Source organism: Sinocyclocheilus grahami, unplaced genomic scaffold (genome assembly GCF_001515645.1).
Source record: "Sinocyclocheilus grahami isolate Dianchi unplaced genomic scaffold, SAMN03320097.WGS_v1.1 scaffold953.1, whole genome shotgun sequence".
Taxonomy (NCBI): Eukaryota; Metazoa; Chordata; class Actinopteri; order Cypriniformes; family Cyprinidae; genus Sinocyclocheilus; species Sinocyclocheilus grahami.
The window spans coordinates 24,694-46,608 of NW_015506132.1; the positions used below are offsets into that span (position 1 = coordinate 24,694).

Below are 21,915 nucleotides of genomic sequence, written 5' to 3' on the forward strand. Positions count from 1 at the left end.
TTATTTATGAGTGAATGCAATTTATACTTGTGCTCGATTGTAATGCCTTTTGAATGCCACATTCAAAATAACCCTCACAGATCTCTGTTACTGTATGTTAAAAAGTTAAAGGAATAGGTCACCCAAATATAAAACATTCAGTCATCATTTACTCACCCTCAAGTAGTATGGGAAAAAAATACTATGGAAGTCAATGGCTACCGTCAACTGTGTAGTTACCAACATTCATCAAAATATCTTCTTTTGTGCTCAAACTTATATAGGTTTGGGACAACTTGAGGGTGAGTCAAGATATGTAAATATAGTCGATCTGTATTTGATATCCTAATTTGAACAAACATGTGTGAGTAAATATCACAAATATCTCAAAAGAATGTTATAAGTATGTGGCAATAATATATAACATAATCCCAATTAAAATGCTATAAAACACACTAAAATAAAAATGTAACAATAAACTGAAATCATATTTTGGGGTTTGTTTTTATTGCAACAGAATTACATAATAGCTGGACAAAGTGGGGCCATAGAGTCAAAAAGACTGAAAATAATTTGGTCAGAATTAACATTTTGATCAAGCATTCTAAAACACAATTTATTACTACGATTCAAAATATGATTCATTTGCTTCACCTCCTTGTCTGATTTACAACCTCTTGTGTGATACTGACCACATTCCCAGTGCGTTTCATGCTCTCAAGCTGCTGATTATTTCCAGGTGTTGGTGGCTGGAGCCGGTGATGTCAGTGTAAGAGGAGTCTGGGGGGCTTCTCTCCACTCGTCCTGCCTCTCCTTTGAGGTCTCACAGAGCCTCCCAAGCGGTCCCAACTGGCCTCATTCAGCATAGTTCAGCACTTCATACTGCAGCTCAATACGCACACGTGCTGGACCAAGACGGCAATAAATCATGTTTTACACTATTGGAAATAAGCACTGTGTAAAGTGAGTGCAGAATGAAAAAGTCAGACACACTGTAATGTCTTTCTAAACAGCCATAAAGGAGGAATTAATACTAGAACTCTAAATGAGAATGATGGGCCTCTTCTTTTACATTTAGATTGGAGCAAATTACTATGCGTCGAAGTCGACCAATGAAATGTGGCTAATCTGCAATCACAGTGGGCCATCCATTTCATTCCCTGTGAGAGAGAATTGCTAGGGGAGAGACTTGTTTTGATTACCTTGCATTCGAAATTAGTCAGAGATAGCACAACATGTTTTGTATCTATTCTGTCTTGAGGCACAAATGGCGTTTCTCTGAAGGCCACATCAAGTATTCGTCTTTTCAGTTTGACTGAAACATTGAATTTACAGTTCATGTAAAGTTCATGTTCATTCCTAATTACTCAATATTTGGTTTAATGGCAACAAAGCATAAAATAATTAGAAGAATAACTCTGAGTATTTATTATTCCTTTTCAAGATCTGAACACTTTCTGTTTACTTAACAATGACCCGGGGCCAGTCTGAGAGAGAATTTCATGCCCTGTTGTTCCAATGCAAAAATAAATGTTTGGTTTTCTATATTATGTTATGCTATGCTATTCTTATTATATTATATTATATCTCCCATATTTTGTGTAGGAAAAAATAATTTGAACTAAAAAAAACAATATACAATTTTTTTAGCAGATATAAAAATGCATTGCTGAAAACTGCTGCACTGCCAATTCATATTTTACATTCATTGATCTATTTTTTTTCCTTGTAACATTTGGTTTTATATAATATAATATAGTGATATATCTCCAACTGGTTGCATATTTAATTTTTTGTAAAAGAAAAAATGCAAATATAAAAATATATTGCTAAAAACTGCTGCACTACCAATTAAAATTACACATTCACTGATATGATATATGATCTCCAGCTTCTTGCATATTTTGTAAAGAAAAAACAATGTTAATGCACAAACAAACAAAAGAAAATCGATCAAATGCAAAAATAATCATTCCATTGTAGTGGGGACCAGTGAAAAATGTTGAACTGAGGGGGAAAAAATTATCATTGTTGAGCCCTGCAGACTTTGACTACACATTAACAGCACATACTGATTCCAGATGTGAGGACATTGCAAAGATGTAGCTTGACCTCTTTTTGAAGTAGCTTGAGCGGCTCTTTTAGCTGTAATTATATGCCAGAGTGTGTCGGGATCCATGATCACACAGGTCTGTGAGGGCAGCCAGCAGGTTCAGCAGCTGCGAGGTCCAAAACCATGCTTATTGATGCAGCAGCTTTGTGACTGGCACAGTTTCAAAGCACATCCTCCTCAGCCAGAAATCATCAGCTGCGTAATACCAACAGCTGGAGACTGGAGCTGCTCAAAGAGCATATTTTATTCGCCAGGGGAAACTTGGCTCGGACGATTTCATTCTCTAATTTGGAGGGTCTTCTCCCCTCCTTCCTCCAGGATGACTTGCACCGCCCCCTTACTTCCTTGAACTCCACCTGAACATCTGGCAATTTTGCTGCAAGAGCAAAGCAATAGAACCTGCATTGTTTTGTTAACGCTCATCATGCATTCACACATCTGGATGCTCATGGAGGGAAGCCAGTAAATATTTTTTGTAGCACTGGAAACGGCACATCTCAAGGTTGTCATTTAATCCGGAAGACTGGGACGGTTTCCAGAGTTTAGCATGATTTAGTCATATTCACCTCATTTGCAACTGACAGCGTTTCACTTTTGTTTGTTTGCGTTTTGTTTGTCACCAGCACAGCTGTTGCTAATGGTTCTATTTTTTGCATAAAAATAGAAGTCTTACATCATTCTACACGTGTATCATTGTACAAGTTTCTGTAATGACAGTTTGCAGAACTTTCAATAAAATAATGCTCTTCTTATCAAGAGCAATTTTTCATTGGTAAAATAAATACATTAATGTTTGTGTTTCCAACCAAAAGTTTATAATAATTAAGTTTTTTTTTTTATGGTTTCAAAAGAAGTGTATTATGCTCACTAAGGCTGCATTTATTTGATTAATATAGTAAAAAAAAAAACAGTAATGTAGTGAAACATTAGTACAATTTAAAATAGATTTTTTTTCCATTTGAATATATTTTAAAATGTAATTTATTGCTGTGATGGTAAAGCGGAACTTTCAGTAGCCATTACTCCAGACTTCAATTTCACATGATCCTTCAGAAATCATTCTGATATGCTGATTTGGTGCTCATGAAACTGGAGGCATGCCGTGGGCGGAGCTAATCAGTCACGAGCACGCAAAGCTTTTGCATAGCAATCGTCTGCAAGCTGTGACATCGACATGAATAAAACAGGAACAAAAACTTTATGGAATGAAATTTGATCTACTGACTACTGTCACTGAAATGCCGGGAACAAACAAACACGCTTGCACAACTCTGTTGCAGCCCCAGAGAAACAAACTGCATCCACTGTTCCTTTAATGCTGGTTTCTTTGGGAAGCTAAACAAGGTTATCTTTCCCTCACAACCAAAAACACACTTCTTTGGTGACATTGTTGATTTCGTGGTCTAAAAACAAAATGACAAATCCTTCACAAGCAAGTCTGTGCAGCACTGCTGACGATTTCTGTAACCTGAATGAAGCATGTTGATGGGCTGCTCTTGCTAACGCTCTGGAGAAGTGCCCATACAAGGAATTCCTCCCTTTATGGCATCATACAGGGCCATACTCGGAGAAAAAAAAAACTTTCCAAAACTTGAAACACTCTGTCATGTGTCCAACTTTGGCCATGTTTAGCATGAGAATCCAACTCTTTAACAGTGTATATGTGCATGTGTATAATATATATATATATATATATATATACTGTATATACACCTTGCTACGTGTACTGCGTTAGGCTAACCGAGACTTGTCATTTGCAGTTATACTGTATATTGTTGCTCTTTTGTTAGTTTTGACTGCTTTTATTGTCCTCATTTGTAAGTCGCTTTGGATAAAAGCGTCTGCTAAATCACTAAATGTAAATGTGAAGTCAGAATGCATGAAATAACATCTTTCATCAGAATGTAAATTTTGAGTTACAAGTTTTATTTTCAGCTGATGTCACCCAAGCTGCCCTCTGCTCTAATCTATCATATAAAGAGCACTTTTGCTTGATCCAATCAGTTTCTGAAGAATAAAATCGAGACATGATGGATGACACAAGTCAAACCTACATTTTTTGGAATGATAAATATCCTGTTTCATTGTATTCTTTGTGTACAGTATTGTAATATTGTACAATATGGATGTAAAATGGTTCGCAAATGCTGTTTTTGTACTCAAACTACCCAAAGTTTACCCAGATTCAATGTGTCTCTGCAGGTAAAGTGTTGAACACGGATCTGCGTCATTACCTCAGCCTGCAGTTCCAGAAAGGCTCTTTGGACCACAAGCTCCAGCAGGTGATCAGAGATAATCTGTACCTGCGCACCATTCCTTGTGAGTACCACACACATTCACACGTCTGACCTCACTCAGATCCTTAGATCTCATTAAATGTGTTAGTGCAGGTCATACTCAGATGATTCTGTCATGATAACGGCTGCTCAGACAGTAATTATGGTGTCAGTACCACATCTTCAGTTCGTATTTTCAAAGGGTGATATGATGGGTACTGTGAACACTTTGGACTGGTTTTTATTAGAGTCAGCACTGTAGCTGCGTATGAAATTGTTCATGGTTTGTCATATAGTGCACTGTGTGATTAACAGTAGATTAAATTATTACACTAAAATCAGCTTTTAGTGATCACATTGAACAGTACTGCAGATCTGATGATCTGTGAAGCATTATATAATGTTATATTGTTTAATTGTTCATTCATTCATTCAATTATTTCTTTTTCCATTCATTTATTAATGTATTTGTTTATTCTGTTATTCATTAATTAATTAATTCATTCATTTACTATAAAGTGATACATTTGGTTTCAAGTAAAAACGTATATTCAATTCAATTCAAGTTTATTTGTATAGCACTTTTCACGATACAAATCGTTGCAAAGCAACTTTACAGCAAATTAAGTTTCTACAATATTTAGTGATAGCTTATCAGTGGTGACTGTCAGTTAATGTACATATAGCAGAAATGTACGGAAAAATCAATTAAAGACGTAATCAAACAGACGATGGACACTATTAACAGCAATTATTATATGATGCAATCAAACTTATAGCAAAATGTGGTAGTTCTGTAAGTTGTTTCAGGGTTGGCATCATCTGAGGTCCTCTGAGGGGTTGCATCATCTCTTCTCAGGTGTTCTGGATCCAGACTGAAGCTTGTGTAAATCCTAGTTAGCAAAAACAGAGAAACAAATAGAGACATAATTAGCGTAGCTGCTGTTCCAACCAAGCAAAATTGATTTGTTTAACCCAAACTAAAGAATAATAATGTGCATTTGATCAGATATAACTGCAGTACAAGATTATGAGATGCATTATTTGAATATGTTATATTCAACAAAACTTAAATTTTATACTCAATTTTAATTTGTAGTTTAATAACAGGTTGTGTAGAATACTTGACATGGTAACACTTCTAAAGCTTGAGGATTGTGGCATACACAATAGTTGTACCAAGTACAAAATAACCCAGACATATGCATGTGTCTTATTCATTGTTTAAATACACATTTCACCACAAAAGTTCTGCCAAAGACATACGTTATGAGTGTCGCAAAGTTTTTGTTTGCAAAATAGCCAGTGCATGCCATGGTAAATTATCATTCTATAAATTTGGACTCATATTGTTTGCTATTTTATTGCTTTAAAAGGTGAAATCAGTTTTATTTTTTCCCCACAAATGCAGTCTGATAACTGGAATCGGAGTCATAATCTTTGTAAAAAAAAATATATTTGTCCTTGTCCACTAAACAATGCTGGAAGTGGGGTGTTTCAACCCCACATCACGTTTTGGTCATTTTCAGCTCAATTTAAATGAAGGTCTAATCTAAAAGAGTTCTTATGAACCCAGAAGTGCCACTGCCGAGTGCTAGTTTGTAATGTTGAAAGAGTGAGTAGACTCCGCATGTGTTTTCTAGGGTTATCCACATGCTCTTCTCTCCATTCTGCCCTCACCTGGTAGAACAGAATCTTCACCCAGCCCATATTCTGCAACTGAGAGTCATGGGTCACAGCGTTCCTCTTTTCTTAAGGCCCATTCACCCCAATGACAATGATTATAATAATAACTGTAATGTTTTAATATTCATTCTAATTCTATGAGAATACAGAATTCCACACCACAACTATAACAGTAATGACACAGAGGAACAATGTCATTGGAATCACTTTCACAACGCACGCTCATTATAAACAGAACGCTATCGTCTGTTAGTGTGGCCGCTAATATAGTTACCATTATTTATTGTTCTTGGAGTGAACAGGCCTTTAATCCTCATTCTTGCCACATGCCTGCTATAACAAGCAGATGCCAGAGGCTGTTGATGCCTGCTTGAGGACAGTTTATTCCTTCTCTCACTCTCTCCCTGTTTCTTTTGTGCCAATTTCAGTTTCCTTACTTCCAATGCCTGTACTGTTTAATGTCACATAATCATGATCGATTAAACCTGTTGGGTAATGTAGAATTACTTGCAAGTATTGGCTCAGGAATTTCTTGGCTACAGTTTTCAGTTACAGACCGTTTGGAACAGACAACCATATTTTTTCATAACAACATCAATGCCAATAAACCAGTATGTAATCACGAAATGTGTTTTGCTCTTTTGTTGTGCAGAATACAGTGTGTGGTCTGGTCACAAACCAGTGAATTAGTGAAACATATGCCTTAATTACTTGCACGTCTTTAATTAGTGCTTTTTTTCTCTCGGGCTATGGTGTAATCTTTTAATTAGTGCTGTTTGTTAAGGCACTTATCACCATTAATATGGCTCATACTTAGGGTTAGAGATTTCAAAAAACACTTAATGCTAACTATTAAAGGAATATTTCTGTAATTATAGGAACATTTCTATAATTATATACTCACCTTTATGTAACTCCAAACCTAATGCTGTTTTGGACCCCTTTGACTTTCTTCAGAATATCTTCTCATGTGCACCACACAACAGAATAAATTCCAGAGTCATAAAGGCCAGAATATCATACACTTGGGAATGAGATTTTATGACTTTAATCACCTAGCAACTGCATTGCACCAGCCAAACAGTGTTGTGTCAGCAACCTATGCACCATCAAGCACTATGGGGTTTTTTTTTACAGTAAATGTAAAAAATCTAGTCTCTGTCTGTTAATTTAGAGTGTGATGTAGTTTGTGCTGTTTTCATTAAGTGAGTCCTGCACCTGGCATGTGGCTCTTTGTAATTTGGGATTTTAATGGACACCAGGCCTAAACAGATGTTTCACTTGCTGTGGCTCAACATTGCATGAGACACAGGCTCAGTGTGTGGGCCCACCTGGAATCTCTAATGCCATTCTCATCCACTGTCCTTGTTACGGTCTGTTCAGGCCCATGACTCAACACACAGTCCTCCATTCACACTTCTCCATCCAGTATAATCATAAGCATCAGGCTGAGAGCCAGATGATGGACAGGTCTAATTATATTTAATAGCGCCGGTAGTAGCAGTTATGTCAGAATGAACTGTCATAGTTCATCTTCCAGGCTTCAGTCAAGTAAAATAATCAAATAATGATTTAATTGTAAGTTATTAATCACAGTAAAGGTGAAGGACAGTGAGGAGCAGTATTGCCATTTAATTGAAGTCAATGTTTAATAATACATTGCTCCGATTTAAAGAGAGAGTTCACACAGAAATGAAAATTATTTGATAATCATTTACTCACCGTATGTTGTTCCAGACCTGTATGGCTTTATTTTTTCTGTGGAACACAAAAGAAGATGATTTGAAATAACTTGGTGCTTTTTTTTTAGTTTTTTTGGTTCATACAATGGAAGTCAATGGGCTCCAATGTTGTTAGTTTTCCAACGTTCTTCTAAATATATTCTCTTGTGTTCCACCTACTCTTAAAAAAGGTTCCAGGGGGACCTGTATTTTCTAAGTGCAGAAGAAAGTCTGTATTTTCTAAGTCTTACAGGTGTGAATGAACTATTACTTTAAGGCAGTGGCACATTACACATCATTCCTATGCCTAGTACTAGACATTTTCTGTTGATGGATTATTTCACCTAAAGATGAAAATTCTGACATTATTTACTCACTTTTATGCAGCTTCAAACCCCTTTCACTTTTTATTCTGCATATCAATATTTAGTATTTTGAAGAATCCAAATTATTTAATAAATGAGTTGAAATGGAGAACCGAATCAGTCTGAAGGATTTCAGGTTTATGAATGGATCAAGTGATTTCATTCAAATGAGCCAGCTCAAAAGAAAGATTCGTTCACCGATCCAGTTCTCTCACTGACTCACTCTCACTGATTTCTCAAGTTGATACTTTATTGATTAGAGTTCACTGAGGAAAATTATCAGTGATTAATCTATCTAGGCTTCAGAAGACCAACTTTAAGCTTTTTCAGGGTTATTTTTTAGAGCTTAACAAATACCGTCACTATGAAATGTGGTCTGAAATTGATTCACTTCATGAAGCACTGGACTGCACTGTCTGTCATACCCTTTGCTCATCTGACAACTTCTTGAATGGAACTATTGCACATGTCTCTCTGGACACGGGGACAGAAAAGTCATTAAAGCCATGTCCTTTGGAAAAAAAAAAGGGGAAAGAAGGGAGGCCTGGAGTCCAAATTGAACTCCACATAATCTTTGAAGCTCGACTGAAGCCTCCATCTCCCTCCCTCCTGCTGGCATTAATATCCGTTATAGCTCAACGGTAACCACTCTCTGCCTCATCCGCAGATATATAAAAAAAAAAAAAAAATGAATGCAGAAATAAAAATGTGCCGTAGGTGGTCAATCTTAAAGGATTGCTTTTTTCTTTTACACTTGTGCAGATTTAAGACTTGAAACTTTTCCAGAGCTTTGTTAAGGGATCTCACAGCTGATGATGAGTACATAATGAAGTTTGAATAGAATTCATCCTCCCTTTGACGTCACAAAATAAACACTTCATCCTGTATTGCCAATATTAGTCTTCTATATAATATAAAAATACATTTGCATTCAGAATTCATGTGTGAAACACTAACTTCCATTTTAAGAGAGATTTGGTTCTTCAAAGCAGTCTTTGAAGTGCAAGAATTGTTTTAGGAGAGGGCCAAGTTGGGTCAGTCTTTTCTTTGTGATGTTCTGAGGAGTGCAGGGTTGTGCGGCATCATGCTGGGGTGGATGGTAAGGTGCTTAAGCAGCTGGCAGTGTTTGGTGTAGCTTGTGCAAACTGCAGAGCTAATTGTTTGTTTATCCTCCTCCAGCACAGAAACTGGCATCTGGGCTCTCGCCCCACAGTAGCTGCTGTGTGACTGTCAAGTTTGACAAATTTTAGTGATGCAGCAAGCAAAGTGTGAACTGTAGTTAGGATCGAAAAAAGACACTACAGCAGAATATCTGGATGCAGATGATTCATTGTGTTCTCTCTTGTAGAGAAGACAACAATAAATGCTCTCAAAAGTGAGCCATGTTGTCTTTTGTTCAATGAGAGTCTGTTTGCAGAGAGTTTTTGTTTGCAGTTCCTCTTACAACAGAGAAAATGAGATCAGAGATCAACACTCAAAATAAATGTAAAGAAAAAATCAAAATCCTTTATATTTATCTTAACAATTTAATGCAGTTGGGAGCTAAATGTTCAATTTTTAAACTCTTTTTTTTTTAAATCAAATGCCCACTTCTCAAATTCTAATCAATAACTGATTCATAGAACCAAGTCCTACCTTATTTTTATTTTTTTAAACTGTTACGCTCGGATGTGCATCACAATATGGAAAAAAAGATCGGTTTCCATTTTATCACAACTTTTAATATATTTTCATTTTTAAATTTGCAAGTGTGGGGAGATTTACAGTACAAAGGAAAACAGTCAAATCTATACATAAAAGGGATTTGAAATGATAAGACGTTTCAGTGTCACCTTCCTGTAACAAAAATGCAAAAATATGTACATAGTTGAAGAAATACCTTTACACAAAAAGAGCATTTTTCCTCTAATAATTTTTTACTCATCATTGTGTGTGCCTTTGGCAGGTACCACGAGGCAGCCTCGTGAAGGGGAGGTTCCAGGAGTGGACTATAATTTCATCAGCGTGGGGGAGTTTCGTGTGCTGGAGGAGAGCGGCCTGCTACTGGAGAGTGGAACATATGATGGTATGAAACTGTGTGTAGGAGCTCTGAGAGTCAAGGATCATTTCTTGTGGGCATGGTATACAGATACTTGTTGAGAACACAATCTTAATTAGATATATTTGCAGAAGGAACTACTAGTGTTTGCAAGATGCATGGATGTGAGAACGGGTAATGCATTCTGCATCTTGTTTTCTGTCTGCTGTGCATGAAAATCAACACATAACCCGACACGACAGTGTAAAGGATAAGATGTATAAGACCAATTCAGTATGCAAGAGCTGCAAACCTCAATTTAATGTAAATAAGGGGTGACTCAATGTGGCAACTACCAATGGGAGTGCAGACAGCGAAGTTTACTTGTTGGATTCAGAGGTTGACTTGATAAGCCTGCCAGCGACCAACTGCTCGGAAATGTCCCTTAAAGTGATATATATAAAGTTATATTTCACCCAAAAATGAATATTCAATGACTAGTCATCATTTACTCACCCTCATGTCCTTCCAAGCCAATATGATTTTCTTTTTTCTGTGGAACACAAAAGAAGAAATTTAAAAAATCGTCTCTGTGTTTTTTGTCTGTACAATGTAAGTCAGTGGCATCCTCTGTTGTTTTGGACCCCACTGACCTTCATTGAACGAACAAAAATAGTTCAAAAGGAAATATTTCCTTCTGTGTTTCACAGAATAAAGAAAGCAGTGCAGGTTTGAATTGAAGAGAGGGTAAATAAACAATGACAATATATTAATTTAGGTGTGAACTATTCCTTTAAGGCTTAAAATTATCTACAAAACAAAGTTTGGATGGAGTATGTATGGCTTTCGAGCTGAATTAATTGCAGATGAAAAAGAAGAACGTGGAATTTCAATTCAAGCTCTGTAACTAGGTCATCTCAGTTTATGTTGAACATTAGTTTCCTTCACTCTTAAAGTATTGCTTTCAAACTCTGTAGATTACCGTAGCAAAATTTCATGTGGGCTACATTACTGTGTAGTTGCAGCATCGGTTGCTGACTCACCGTGTTTTTATGTTAATTAAGGGAGACAAGTGTGCTGAATGTTAGTACTGCATACTCTTTTATTTGGCATATACCTCCTCTGCTGACTTGAAATAGTTCAGAGCAGAGGGCTTTCACCTTGTGTGATTCATACCATCTCTGTAACATGCCTAAAGGATCTCAAGGTCTGATTTATTAATGTCGCAGCCTCAAAGCCAGTGAGTTCCTCACTGATAAAGCCAGTAAATGCTTGGCAAAGTCCTAGCCTTTGGCCGTGTGGGAAGGAGGTGGGTTTGGTTAAAGATCCTTCGATGAGTCACTAAGTGGCCTTTTTTCAATGGGAAGATTGCGTTGTAGTTTCCAGGGTGTAGAAGTAAATCTGTCCGATGTGGATGTCACAGTGGGTGACTTTTACTGGGGCCTTTCCATCTACATGAAATATCTTGACTCTTGGGATTTTAGCTTGAAGGATAATTTCACACTTACCAATTCACACTCTTCCCATGACATCTGACAAGAAAGTCAGTACATGCTGCACAAGGATTTGATGCCTGAAATCTGCATGATTTATTGAGCCTATAAATGTATTTAGAATAGTGGACTTGTTTGCTGTTTTGTTCAGAATATGCTTCCTATGTACCTATGAGGCAATTTATTTATTTGTTGGTCTGTTGTGTACTTGAATATAATTTAATTATATATTTAAAGAAATATAGACTACCGTTGAAAAGTTAGAGGTCAGTGGGATTTTTAAAAGCTAAATTAGTACTTTTATTTAGAAAGGACAAATAAAATTAGTCAAAAATGACCGTTTTTACTGTTGCAATTTTTTTGCTTTTCAATAAATGCTGTTCTTCTGAGTTTCTATTCATCCTGGAAAAAAAACTGTATTACGGTTTCACCAAAAAAAATATTTTCAACATTGATAAGAAATGTTTCTTCAGCACCAAATAAGCATATTAAAATGATTTCTGAAGGCTGCTGAAAATTCAGCTTTGCCATCACAGGAATAACTTACATTTTAAAATGTTAACATTGATAAGTTATTTTAAATGGCAATAATGTTTTACTGTTCTTTGATCAAATAAATGCAGCCTTGGTGAGGATAAGAGACTTCTTTCAAAAACATCTAAAAATCTTACTGACTCCTTTTTTTTATAAGAATATAATATAAACATTACATTAAATTTTTTTTATCCAAGCTATCTCTCTTTGGGGTCTCAGAAAGAAACACCCCTTATACTGAGTAACTTGACTTTGACCATAAACATTTCTTAAACTAATATATGATCTTGTTTGTGATTGTCTCTATTCTTCTGTGAAAACTTGTTTTTATGGGTGCATCCTGTTCTCTGTTATTGTTCGCTGTTGGTTAAGATGAACAGATTACAGTGTGTTCAACTCCATCTCCTTAAAAGCAGAGGAAAAGATTCTGTCCTGGTTCGTCCTTGTAGTGTGTGTGTGAAACAGGAAGTCCATGTTCAGGCTTTTTTATGTCCTTTGCAATGGCAATCACAAGTCTTGTAAGCATGTATAAATTCAGGGTCATGACGAAGAACAAACTCTAAGCTAAAGATAATGCTGTCTGTATGCAATAGATTTGATGTGTTCTCCAGAGTTGAGTTTTGCTGTTTTCAGGACATGGAAATAATTGACCAGTTTTTCAACATGCCAGGAGCATGATGTAATCAATGGTAACTGGTTATGCCCAAGTTTTATGGCGTGAACTCTGTGTCCTGTTTGAATGCTTTACTGTGTCTTCGTCTTACAACAGTGTTTAAAAATAATGAGAACTTGCATTTGAATCCTTGAGGGAAGTCTCCTGCATGTGTCCTTGCTTTTCTAATGATTGCTTCAATGTCGAGTATTGAAGGACGGCCCCCTCAGAGTGACACAGGTAGACAATGTTTATAAACCAGAACACGTCCACCCAAAATTCCATGAGAAGTGAGCGATGACGACAGTTATGGCAATCACCCTTTCTCTCTGCCATGTTCCTGGAGGGATCATTTAGATCTGTGGTTCTCAACCTTTTTGACTCCAAGGCTCTATGACTTTCCAGTTGTTCATGATTAGCTGGATAAGGATTTTGGGTGGAATTTTTTTAGAGCTTGGCATTATTAGAAAATTGCATATTCGTTATAAAAATGTTCATGGAGTTAAAAGATTTTAATGATTTACATGACTTTTTCTGGTCTAGAAAAAAAAAAGATATTGGGAACCCTGGTACTTCAAAGAAAAAAAGACAGTTGTTGGGGGCGTCAACAGTTGCGAGTCAATAAGATTTGTTTTTTTTAAATTAATACTTTTATTTAAGAAGAATGTATTAAATTGATTAAAAGTGATGGTAAATACATTTATAACGTTACAAAAAAAATTATATTTCAAAGGAACAGTTCTAAACATTTTTTAAAATATTTTAAATGGTTATAATATGTCAGAATATTACTGTTTTTACTATATATACTTGATCAAATAAATGCAGCCTCGGTAAAAAAAAAAAAAAAAAAAAATTTACAAAGACGTTTGTAAATAGCTTGCTTTTTAGTTGTTTTGACTGTAATACTCCAGTAAGATCCTATTTGTTAATATTAGTTAATGCATCAACTAACATGAACTAACAATGAGCAGTACATCTGTTGATTTTAAATGGTTATAATATGTCAGAATATTACTGTTTTTACTATATATACTTGATCAAATAAATGCAGCCCCGGTAAAAAAAAAAAAAAAAAAGAAATTTACAAAGACGTTTGTAAATAGCTTGCTTTTTAGTTGTTTTGACTGTAATACTCCAGTAAGATCCTATTTGTTAATATTAGTTAATGCATCAACTAACATGAACTAACAATGAGCAGTACATCTGTTACAATATTTATTAATCTTTGTTAATTTGGTAATCTTTGAAATAAAAAACTTTTGATTTCAATACTGTATTAGTAAATGTTGAAATTAACTTTAACTAAATGCTTTAGAAGTATTTTTAGTGTTAGTTAATGATAACTAGTGTAGTTAACTAATGTTAACAAATGGAACCTTTATTTTAATGCTTGTTTTGTTGTGCAATTTTAAATAATTTCTAGTCTTCTTGAGGACCCTTCGGAAGTTTGCTATAGCCCTCTGGTTGAGCACCACTGATCTAGATCTCTTCTCAGGATGAGTGTTATCATTAATGATGTCCACAGAACTGCTTGAGAGCCCTTCTCATCTCTGAACGAGTGCAAGAGCCCTCTTCTGTTTGTGTAGATGCAGAATCAAGAGCATTGAACAACAGCATCCCCACTGCCCACAACAATATCCCCAACATCCCGCAATAGGATCCAAAAGGCTTTGGGCGATACGGTTTTCCATCTGTCCGTACTTCGGCAGTCTGCTCAGTGTCCCACATGAAGAAACTCAAGGCTTTGAAGTGCTTTTCCCAAATGAGACAAACTTTTCCTTCAGCTTATTACATTGTAAAATTGAACACTGACTACAAACCAAAGCATCAATCTCATATTTGGGGGTTCTTGCTTTAGTGCACACTTTGTCGCTTAGACCAATTCTTGTCAAAGAAAAGATACTAAACTGTTGAAGTGCGCAAAAAAAAAAAGCTTAACAGATGCTGACTTAACTGCAGGTTTTGATTTGTATTTTTGGTGCAATGATGTTTAAATTGCACTGCAACTTGGCCCGAGTGGGTAAAGGTCATAGATGAGTCAACTCGCATTTCATTTAGGTTTAAGGGTGTGAGGCTGTATGAGCTTGTGTGGGTGAATGTGTGTGTGACTGTACGTGAGAGAGTAAACATCATTCAGGGAAAATTTCAGTGGCAAGTCTGTATTTGTTGCGCTCGTTGATCGTCATGGGTGAATTGTCGTCCTCCATCAGTTCATCGGGGAAGCAGGAGTTATTTATTTGACAACATGAAACACTCAAATGTTAAATAACTACCTGCTATCAGCACGTCTCTCTTTCCTCCTGTATGCCATTCAGTGTGCAGTGGTGAAGGAAAGATGGTTTCAAATCATCGCCATTCCTCTGACAGCGCCTGGCTGTCTCCCACAGATTAATGCTAACAAATATCATCACAGACTCCAGTGGACGACCCTCCCTCCTCCTTGCTGTGTTTTTTTATGGCCGTTAATCAAGGATGACGCAGTGTGCTGTTTATGAGCGATCCATCATGTTGTGGCCGCTGTTTGACAGGGGACCCTAGAGGCTGTGACATGACATGATTATGGCCATGATTTGATCACACTTTTCAGCTGTGCTGCGTGCTCATGTATAATCAAGACATTTCCTGAAAAACACGTCTTACAGTGTATTAGGGGGAATTGCAGGGCGAGTATATTAAAGCAAGCTTATTCAGCTCTTAACGACTGACACCTTTTGTATTCGGCTACCTGTTATTTGTAAAGAATTAGTATTTAGAAAAAAAAGAATTTGCCAAATGATGATATCATTTCAATAATAAATACATTCAAAACAATTCTTACAAAAGATTTTTAAAGCTGTATGTGTTGGATTCACAAAAAGAATATTGGCAGAAAACTGCCTTATGAACAATTTATGTGTTTGCATAGAATTGTTTTTATTTGGTTGTTGATTATAATAAATAAAAATAAATAGGGTTACACTTTACTTGAAGGGGTGTGCATATAACATTTAATATTATAGTAATGTGTCAGTAATAGGGTTCCCTATATAGTTCCCTATATAGTTTACAGCATTAGCTGAGATAGATTTGGCATAACTGTGCATTAGCTGAGATAGATTTTGCATAACTGTGTTCGTTAAAGTCCTTTACCGTTTTGGCCACCTCAGTTATTCCAGTCACATACATTTCTATGCGTTTATAAAATCTGGAGAGGACACTCAGCTGAACTGTTTGGCGTAAGCAGGTTTATTTCATGCATGGCCTAGCGCCTGTTGATGGAAATGTGTCATGTCATGATTATGAAGGTGTCATGTCATGTCACCCCCTTCAAGTAAAGTGTTACCATAAATAGCAATTGAATTTAACAGTTAGGACTCTGTTGTTAATGGTAACATTTAATATTATAGTAATGTGTCAGTAATAGGGTTCCCTATATAGTTCCCTATATAGTTTACAGCATTAGCTGAGATAGATTTGGCATAACTGTGCATTAGCTGAGATAGATTTTGCATAACTGTGTTCGTTAAAGTCCTTTACCGTTTTGGCCACCTCAGTTATTCCAGTCACATACATTTCTATGCGTTTATAAAATCTGGAGAGGACACTCAGCTGAACTGTTTGGCGTAAGCAGGTTTATTTCATGCATGGCCTAGCGCCTGTTGATGGAAATGATAATGGCTGTTTACAGTGCACACTTCTGTTAAAGCGCTGTCCATCTGCTGTGCAGCCACGTGAAGTCCACAGCAAGTGATTGGAGGATAGTTATTATGTCTGAGGTGGCAACGATAACATGCTTCCATTAGATACGGTGGGGTCCAAAAGTCTGAGCCCATATTGAAGATCTGTGATTCAGGGGCCAATTTAAACTTGAAATAAACAGGAACTTTTAGGGTTTTGAATATATATAGAGACAGTATCACCAAGGCTGGATATATATTTGATTAATTCTACAATTGCTTAAGGTTGCAGTCACCCAGTGATTTTACGAAGGGGGATCATTTTATTATTTCAAAGAAACAGTGCCTGTCACCGGGCTCATTTGCCATCTTACAAGCAGTTAAAAGGATCCGCGCTACGTTTAAAGCAATAACTCTCTTCTTCAATTGAATGTCCTACATGTCTATAATGTGACAGCACTTGTAAAATGGAGTAGATTATGATAGCAAACTGTTCTCACGTCTTCCCAAATGTCAAAGGTGACAAATGAATCAATATTGTTCATTATCATCCCGTCCTCCCTTTTAGTTTTCCAGCCGATGTTTTTGTGATTAGTCGACAAAGTAGGTCAAGTGTAGTTTCCCATACATTGTACTGATACCATTCTCACCCCAAGAGGTTTATCCAGATGAGACAGGACAGTAAAGCTTATAAGATAGACCTCCTGCCTCTCCAGGAAGTAGAAGCCACCACACAGCTAGTCTTAATCTCTAGTGGAGGACTGTTGTCAGTAAATAACAATAAAGTGCCAGAGTGCTACGTCTTGCTCCAGAGGAGCGCTGCAGGGAGCCGAGCTGCAGTGTTGACAAACAACAAACAAGACTTATAGCCTTACTGAAAAGCGTCAGACAGTAGGATATATTGCGAGTTCGATGTCGTTACAGTTTCTGTTCTGCAAGATCAGCGACTGGCCAAGCAACATAATTTGAAAAAAAAGGGTTTAAAATGAGGAGAAACAAATGCAAAATAAAAGCAATTACTTAATTGTTGGACTTTTGAACCCCACTGTATTGTATATAGATATTTATTTTTCAAATTCATTATTTAATGTGAAGTTTCTCATTCCCTTATCCGTCACTATAAAGTTAAGACTGTAATTAATTTGTCTCTGCATAGACAAATTCATTGTTAGGTATTCTCTGTAATATCAACACACACAGCTCCAAGTGAATTATTAACGCAATAAATATGTAATTAATTCAAATGAACAGTTTCTTTTAGGAATACATTAAGGCATCTCTGTGTGGTGAGTTGTTTAAACCCATATTTATTTTTGTGTTCCACATAGTGAAGACTAATGATCCCACATGTCAAACGAGAGTGTAAATAAGCTTAATGAAGTCTTTAGAGTGCTGCGCTTAAGGTTGCAGTCACCCAGTGATTTTACGAAGGGGGATCATTTTATTATTTCAAAGAAACAGTGCCTGTCACCGGGCTCATTTGCCATCTTACAAGCAGTTAAAAGGATCCGCGCTACGTTTAAAGCAATAACTCTCTTCTTCAATTTAATGTCCTACATGTCTATAATGTGACAGCACTTGTAAGATGGAATAGATTATGATAGCAAACTGTTCTCACGTCTTCCCAAATGTCAAAGGTGACAAATTAATCAATATTGTTCATTATCATCCCGTCCTCCCTTTTAGTTTTCCAGCCGATGTTTTTGTGATTCGTCGACAAAGTAGGTCAAGTGTAGTTTCCCATACATTGTACTGATACCATTCTCACCCCAAGAAGTTTATCCAGATGAGACAGGACAGTAAAGCTTATAAGATAGACCTCCTGCCTCTCCAGGAAGTAGAAGCCACCACACAGCTAGTCTTAATCTCTAGTGGAGGACTGTTGTCAGTAAATAACAATAAAGTGCCAGAGTGCTACGTCTTGCTCCAGAGGAGCGCTGCAGGGAGCCGAGCTGCAGTGTTGACAAACAACAAACAAGACTTATAGCCTTACTGAAAAGCGTCAGACAGTAGGATATATTGCGAGTTCGATGTCGTTACAGTTTCTGTTCTGCAAGATCAGCGACTGGCCAAGCCTCGAAAACGCAGTGCTATAGGAGCACCCTTCAAAACTCCTATAGACTAAATATGAAATAAGTTTGGGAAAACTATGGTAGAACTACCTCCAGCTATGGCCAAGCACAGTGGTTCTTAAACAGGGAGCCGGGGCCCACTAGGGGGCCTCAGCCAACTTCCAGTGGGCTCCAATAAGTCTTGAAAGCATGTAAATTTAATTTGATTAACATAAATCTTAATTAAAATTCTAAAAAAAACACATAAAAAAAACCATTACAACACTTTTTTATTTTCTTTATATATATATATATATATTACATTTAGCAAATATCTCACAATTTTTTTTTTCTGTTTCCATCTTGAAATAAAAAAATTTATAAAAGGTAATTGCGAATTTTATTTCACAATTCTAACTTATTTTCTCACAATTGCAATTTAATATCTCACAATTGCATGTTATAAACTTGGAATTATGGATTAACATCTCGCAACTCTGAGAAAAGAAGTCAACAGCTGTGAGATATAAACTCACAATTCTGAGTTTATAAGTATCCTCAAATGTAATATTTTTTAATTTCAAAAAGCATGTGCAGTGTGTGAAAAGTCCTTTTTACAGTATATTTGCTTTTTTCATAGGTAATTACTATGGCACTCCTAAGCCACCTGCAGAGCCCAGTCCAGTGCAGCCTGACCTGGTGGACCAGGTTCTGTTTGACGAGGAGTTCGATGCGGAGGTCCAGCGCAAACGCACCACGTCTGTCAGCAAAATGGATAGAAAGGACAGCGCAGCTCCTGAGGAAGAGGAGGAGGATGAGAGGCCACCCATGGTCAATGGGCTCACAGGTGAGACTGGGAATGTGTGTTCAACAAGATTGAGTGAATTGATATAGGTTCTGAAAGTTTCTGGATTGTAATGTACTGCATATTTGGCCTAGTATACATCGTATGGATGACTATTAAGAAATCAATACTGCACAAATGTAACTCAGTAGAAAATAATTGGATATAAATTTGCAAAGAGGTAATTACTGTTAGCTAAGCTACTAACTATTGTTCAATTGCATGATACTAGATCAATAACTGATACTACTTCATTATAATAGTTCAGTATGTGTTCAACTTCACCCCAGTTGAGTTAATGAAGGGGATGTATTAATGTTTATATATTAAGATTTTATGTATTTTTATATGTGTAGCTAACTACTTTTTCAAAAGAGTATTTTCAGTGTAGTACTACTAAAAATTATGACTAGCATACATTTTGGCATGCTAGTTTCAAAGTTTCACTAACCGAGTGATTCACTGTGTTGGCAGCTTGCCTGCTAGGCTTTCATTGTAAGTGTATTACTGTAAATGTGTTTTTAGTTCATTTTTGCAAGCTGAGCGACTTTACTTTCTGTGATAATTGACAGGAGGGCACAGATGCTGTCAATAGAGCTTTAGTTGTTATGGGCAGATTTGATTGTGTTCCCATGGTGACTGTGTGGGTCTATCTAAAATTGTTGTCCAATTTCATCTCGTGATTTGGTGTTACTTAATTATTTTTTTATTAATTGCACAGTTTTTCAGCGTCTGTCGGTTCTACTGTGTGCAAAAACAAGCAGAGCACGAGTGGTGGTGTCTGATTTGCAAAACAATGTAATAAACTGATGGTTCTTATTAACGAATCAGTCAGTAAGATTCACAAAAACTCTAGAAGCATACCCATTTGAATCCGACTCAGTGTATCGCTCTGAGGGGTTATTGAATTTAAATGTGACATATTTTTGTTTGTTTTTACGTTTATTTTTATTTTTAATCCATATACACGGTATACATCAGTATTACATTAGAATCAATCGTGATTTTGATGCTAGAGCCATGCTTTAAGTTTTTGAGCCTTTATAACCACTCAAGGGCTGCAGAAGTCATAGACTATCGAAGCTGTTTCAGAAACTTGAGCAGTAGTTGAGCTAGTAGGCCAAATGCACAGTCAGTTGGAGTTTTTTTTTTCAGTGATTATCCAGTGGCATAAATAGATCATATTGAGCTTAGAATGAATGAGCTTGTGGCTGGTATCACTTCAAGTAATGAGCATGTTAAAGAGGCTGCTGTTTGCTGTGAGGCATAAAAGTGTCTCTGCACACCACAGAATAACTGCTGTGCCTGTCTGACTGTGTACCATCCCCTGCACTCTGTCTTCTACCTTCTCATTAAAAAGATACCTCAGGCTTATTATTAGTCTTTTACAGTCATTTTGGTTCTACATTAATGACTACATTTGTGCCAACCCACTGCCACCCTAATGTACACTCCTGCCACCACCCACCTAGGGGTTGATTAATGTCACTGTAGCTGTATAGAATTTTTTTTAAAGCTCTACTAGCGTTTCTTAAGTGTAACTGAATGATAGAACATGGCACTTAAAGTACTAAAGTCATGAGTTTGATTCCCAGGGCAGGGGACACATCCATTGTCCCCATCCACTTTTGGCAGATTAAACTGACATGATACACTAGGTTAAGTTGAGGTGACACACTACTGTTCAGAGTTTGGGGGCAGATTTTTAAAAATAAATTAATATTTTCATTCAGCAAGGATACAGTGAATTTATTAAAAGTGAAAGTAAAGACTTTTGCTGTGCATTGTTATAAAAATATCCAAATAAATGCTGTTCTTTTGAACTTTCTATTCTTCAAATAATACTGAAAAAAAGTATCATGGTTTTCACGAAAATATCAAGCAACACAACTGTTTTCTACTATATTATATTAAGAACTGTTTCTTAAAGGGGTCATATGATGCTTTTTTAAAGATCATTATTTTGTGTATTCGGTGTAACAGAATATGTTGACATGCTTTAATGTTCAAAAAACACATTATTTTTCAAATACTGTACATTATTGTAGGTCCTCTATGCCCCGCCTCTCTCAAACGCTTCGTTTTCTACAAAGGTCCTCCTTCCGACAAGCGGAGTCTGCTCTGATTGGCCAGCTGACCCAGTGCATTGTGATTGGCCGAACACCGCAAGCACTCGGGATCAGCATATTAGAATGATTTCTGGAGGATCTTGTGACACTGAAGACTGAAGTAATGACTCCTGAAAAGGCAACTTTGCCATTAGAATTAATAAATACATTAAAATAAATTAAAATCTATTAAACACAAATTAAATAAATTAAAAATTGCAATAATATTTCAAAGTATTTCTGTTTTACTGTAGTTTAATACAATAAATACATTTTTGGTAAGAATAAGAGGCTTCTTTCAAAAACATTTAAAAATCTTACCAGCCCAAAACTTTTCAACTGTATTGTGTGTGTGTGTGTGAGTGTGTGTGTGTGTGTGTGTGTGTGTGTGTGTGTGTGTGTGTGTGTATAAATATA

General features: G+C 36.4%; 1 protein-coding gene across 1 annotated transcript in view; it reads left to right on the plus strand.

Annotated features, from left to right (window-relative positions):
* The window catches only part of LOC107564661 (membrane-associated guanylate kinase, WW and PDZ domain-containing protein 3-like), a gene marked incomplete at its 5' end in the record, with an annotated part of 85,572 nt that overhangs the window by 22,089 nt on the left and 41,568 nt on the right, over positions 1-21,915 (plus strand). Inside the window, 3 exons of the mRNA XM_016249796.1 lie at positions 4,295-4,411; positions 10,086-10,205; positions 19,187-19,393. Coding sequence (XP_016105282.1) covers positions 4,295-4,411; positions 10,086-10,205; positions 19,187-19,393 — 444 coding nt within the window. The remainder of the gene's footprint in view (positions 1-4,294; positions 4,412-10,085; positions 10,206-19,186; positions 19,394-21,915) is intronic.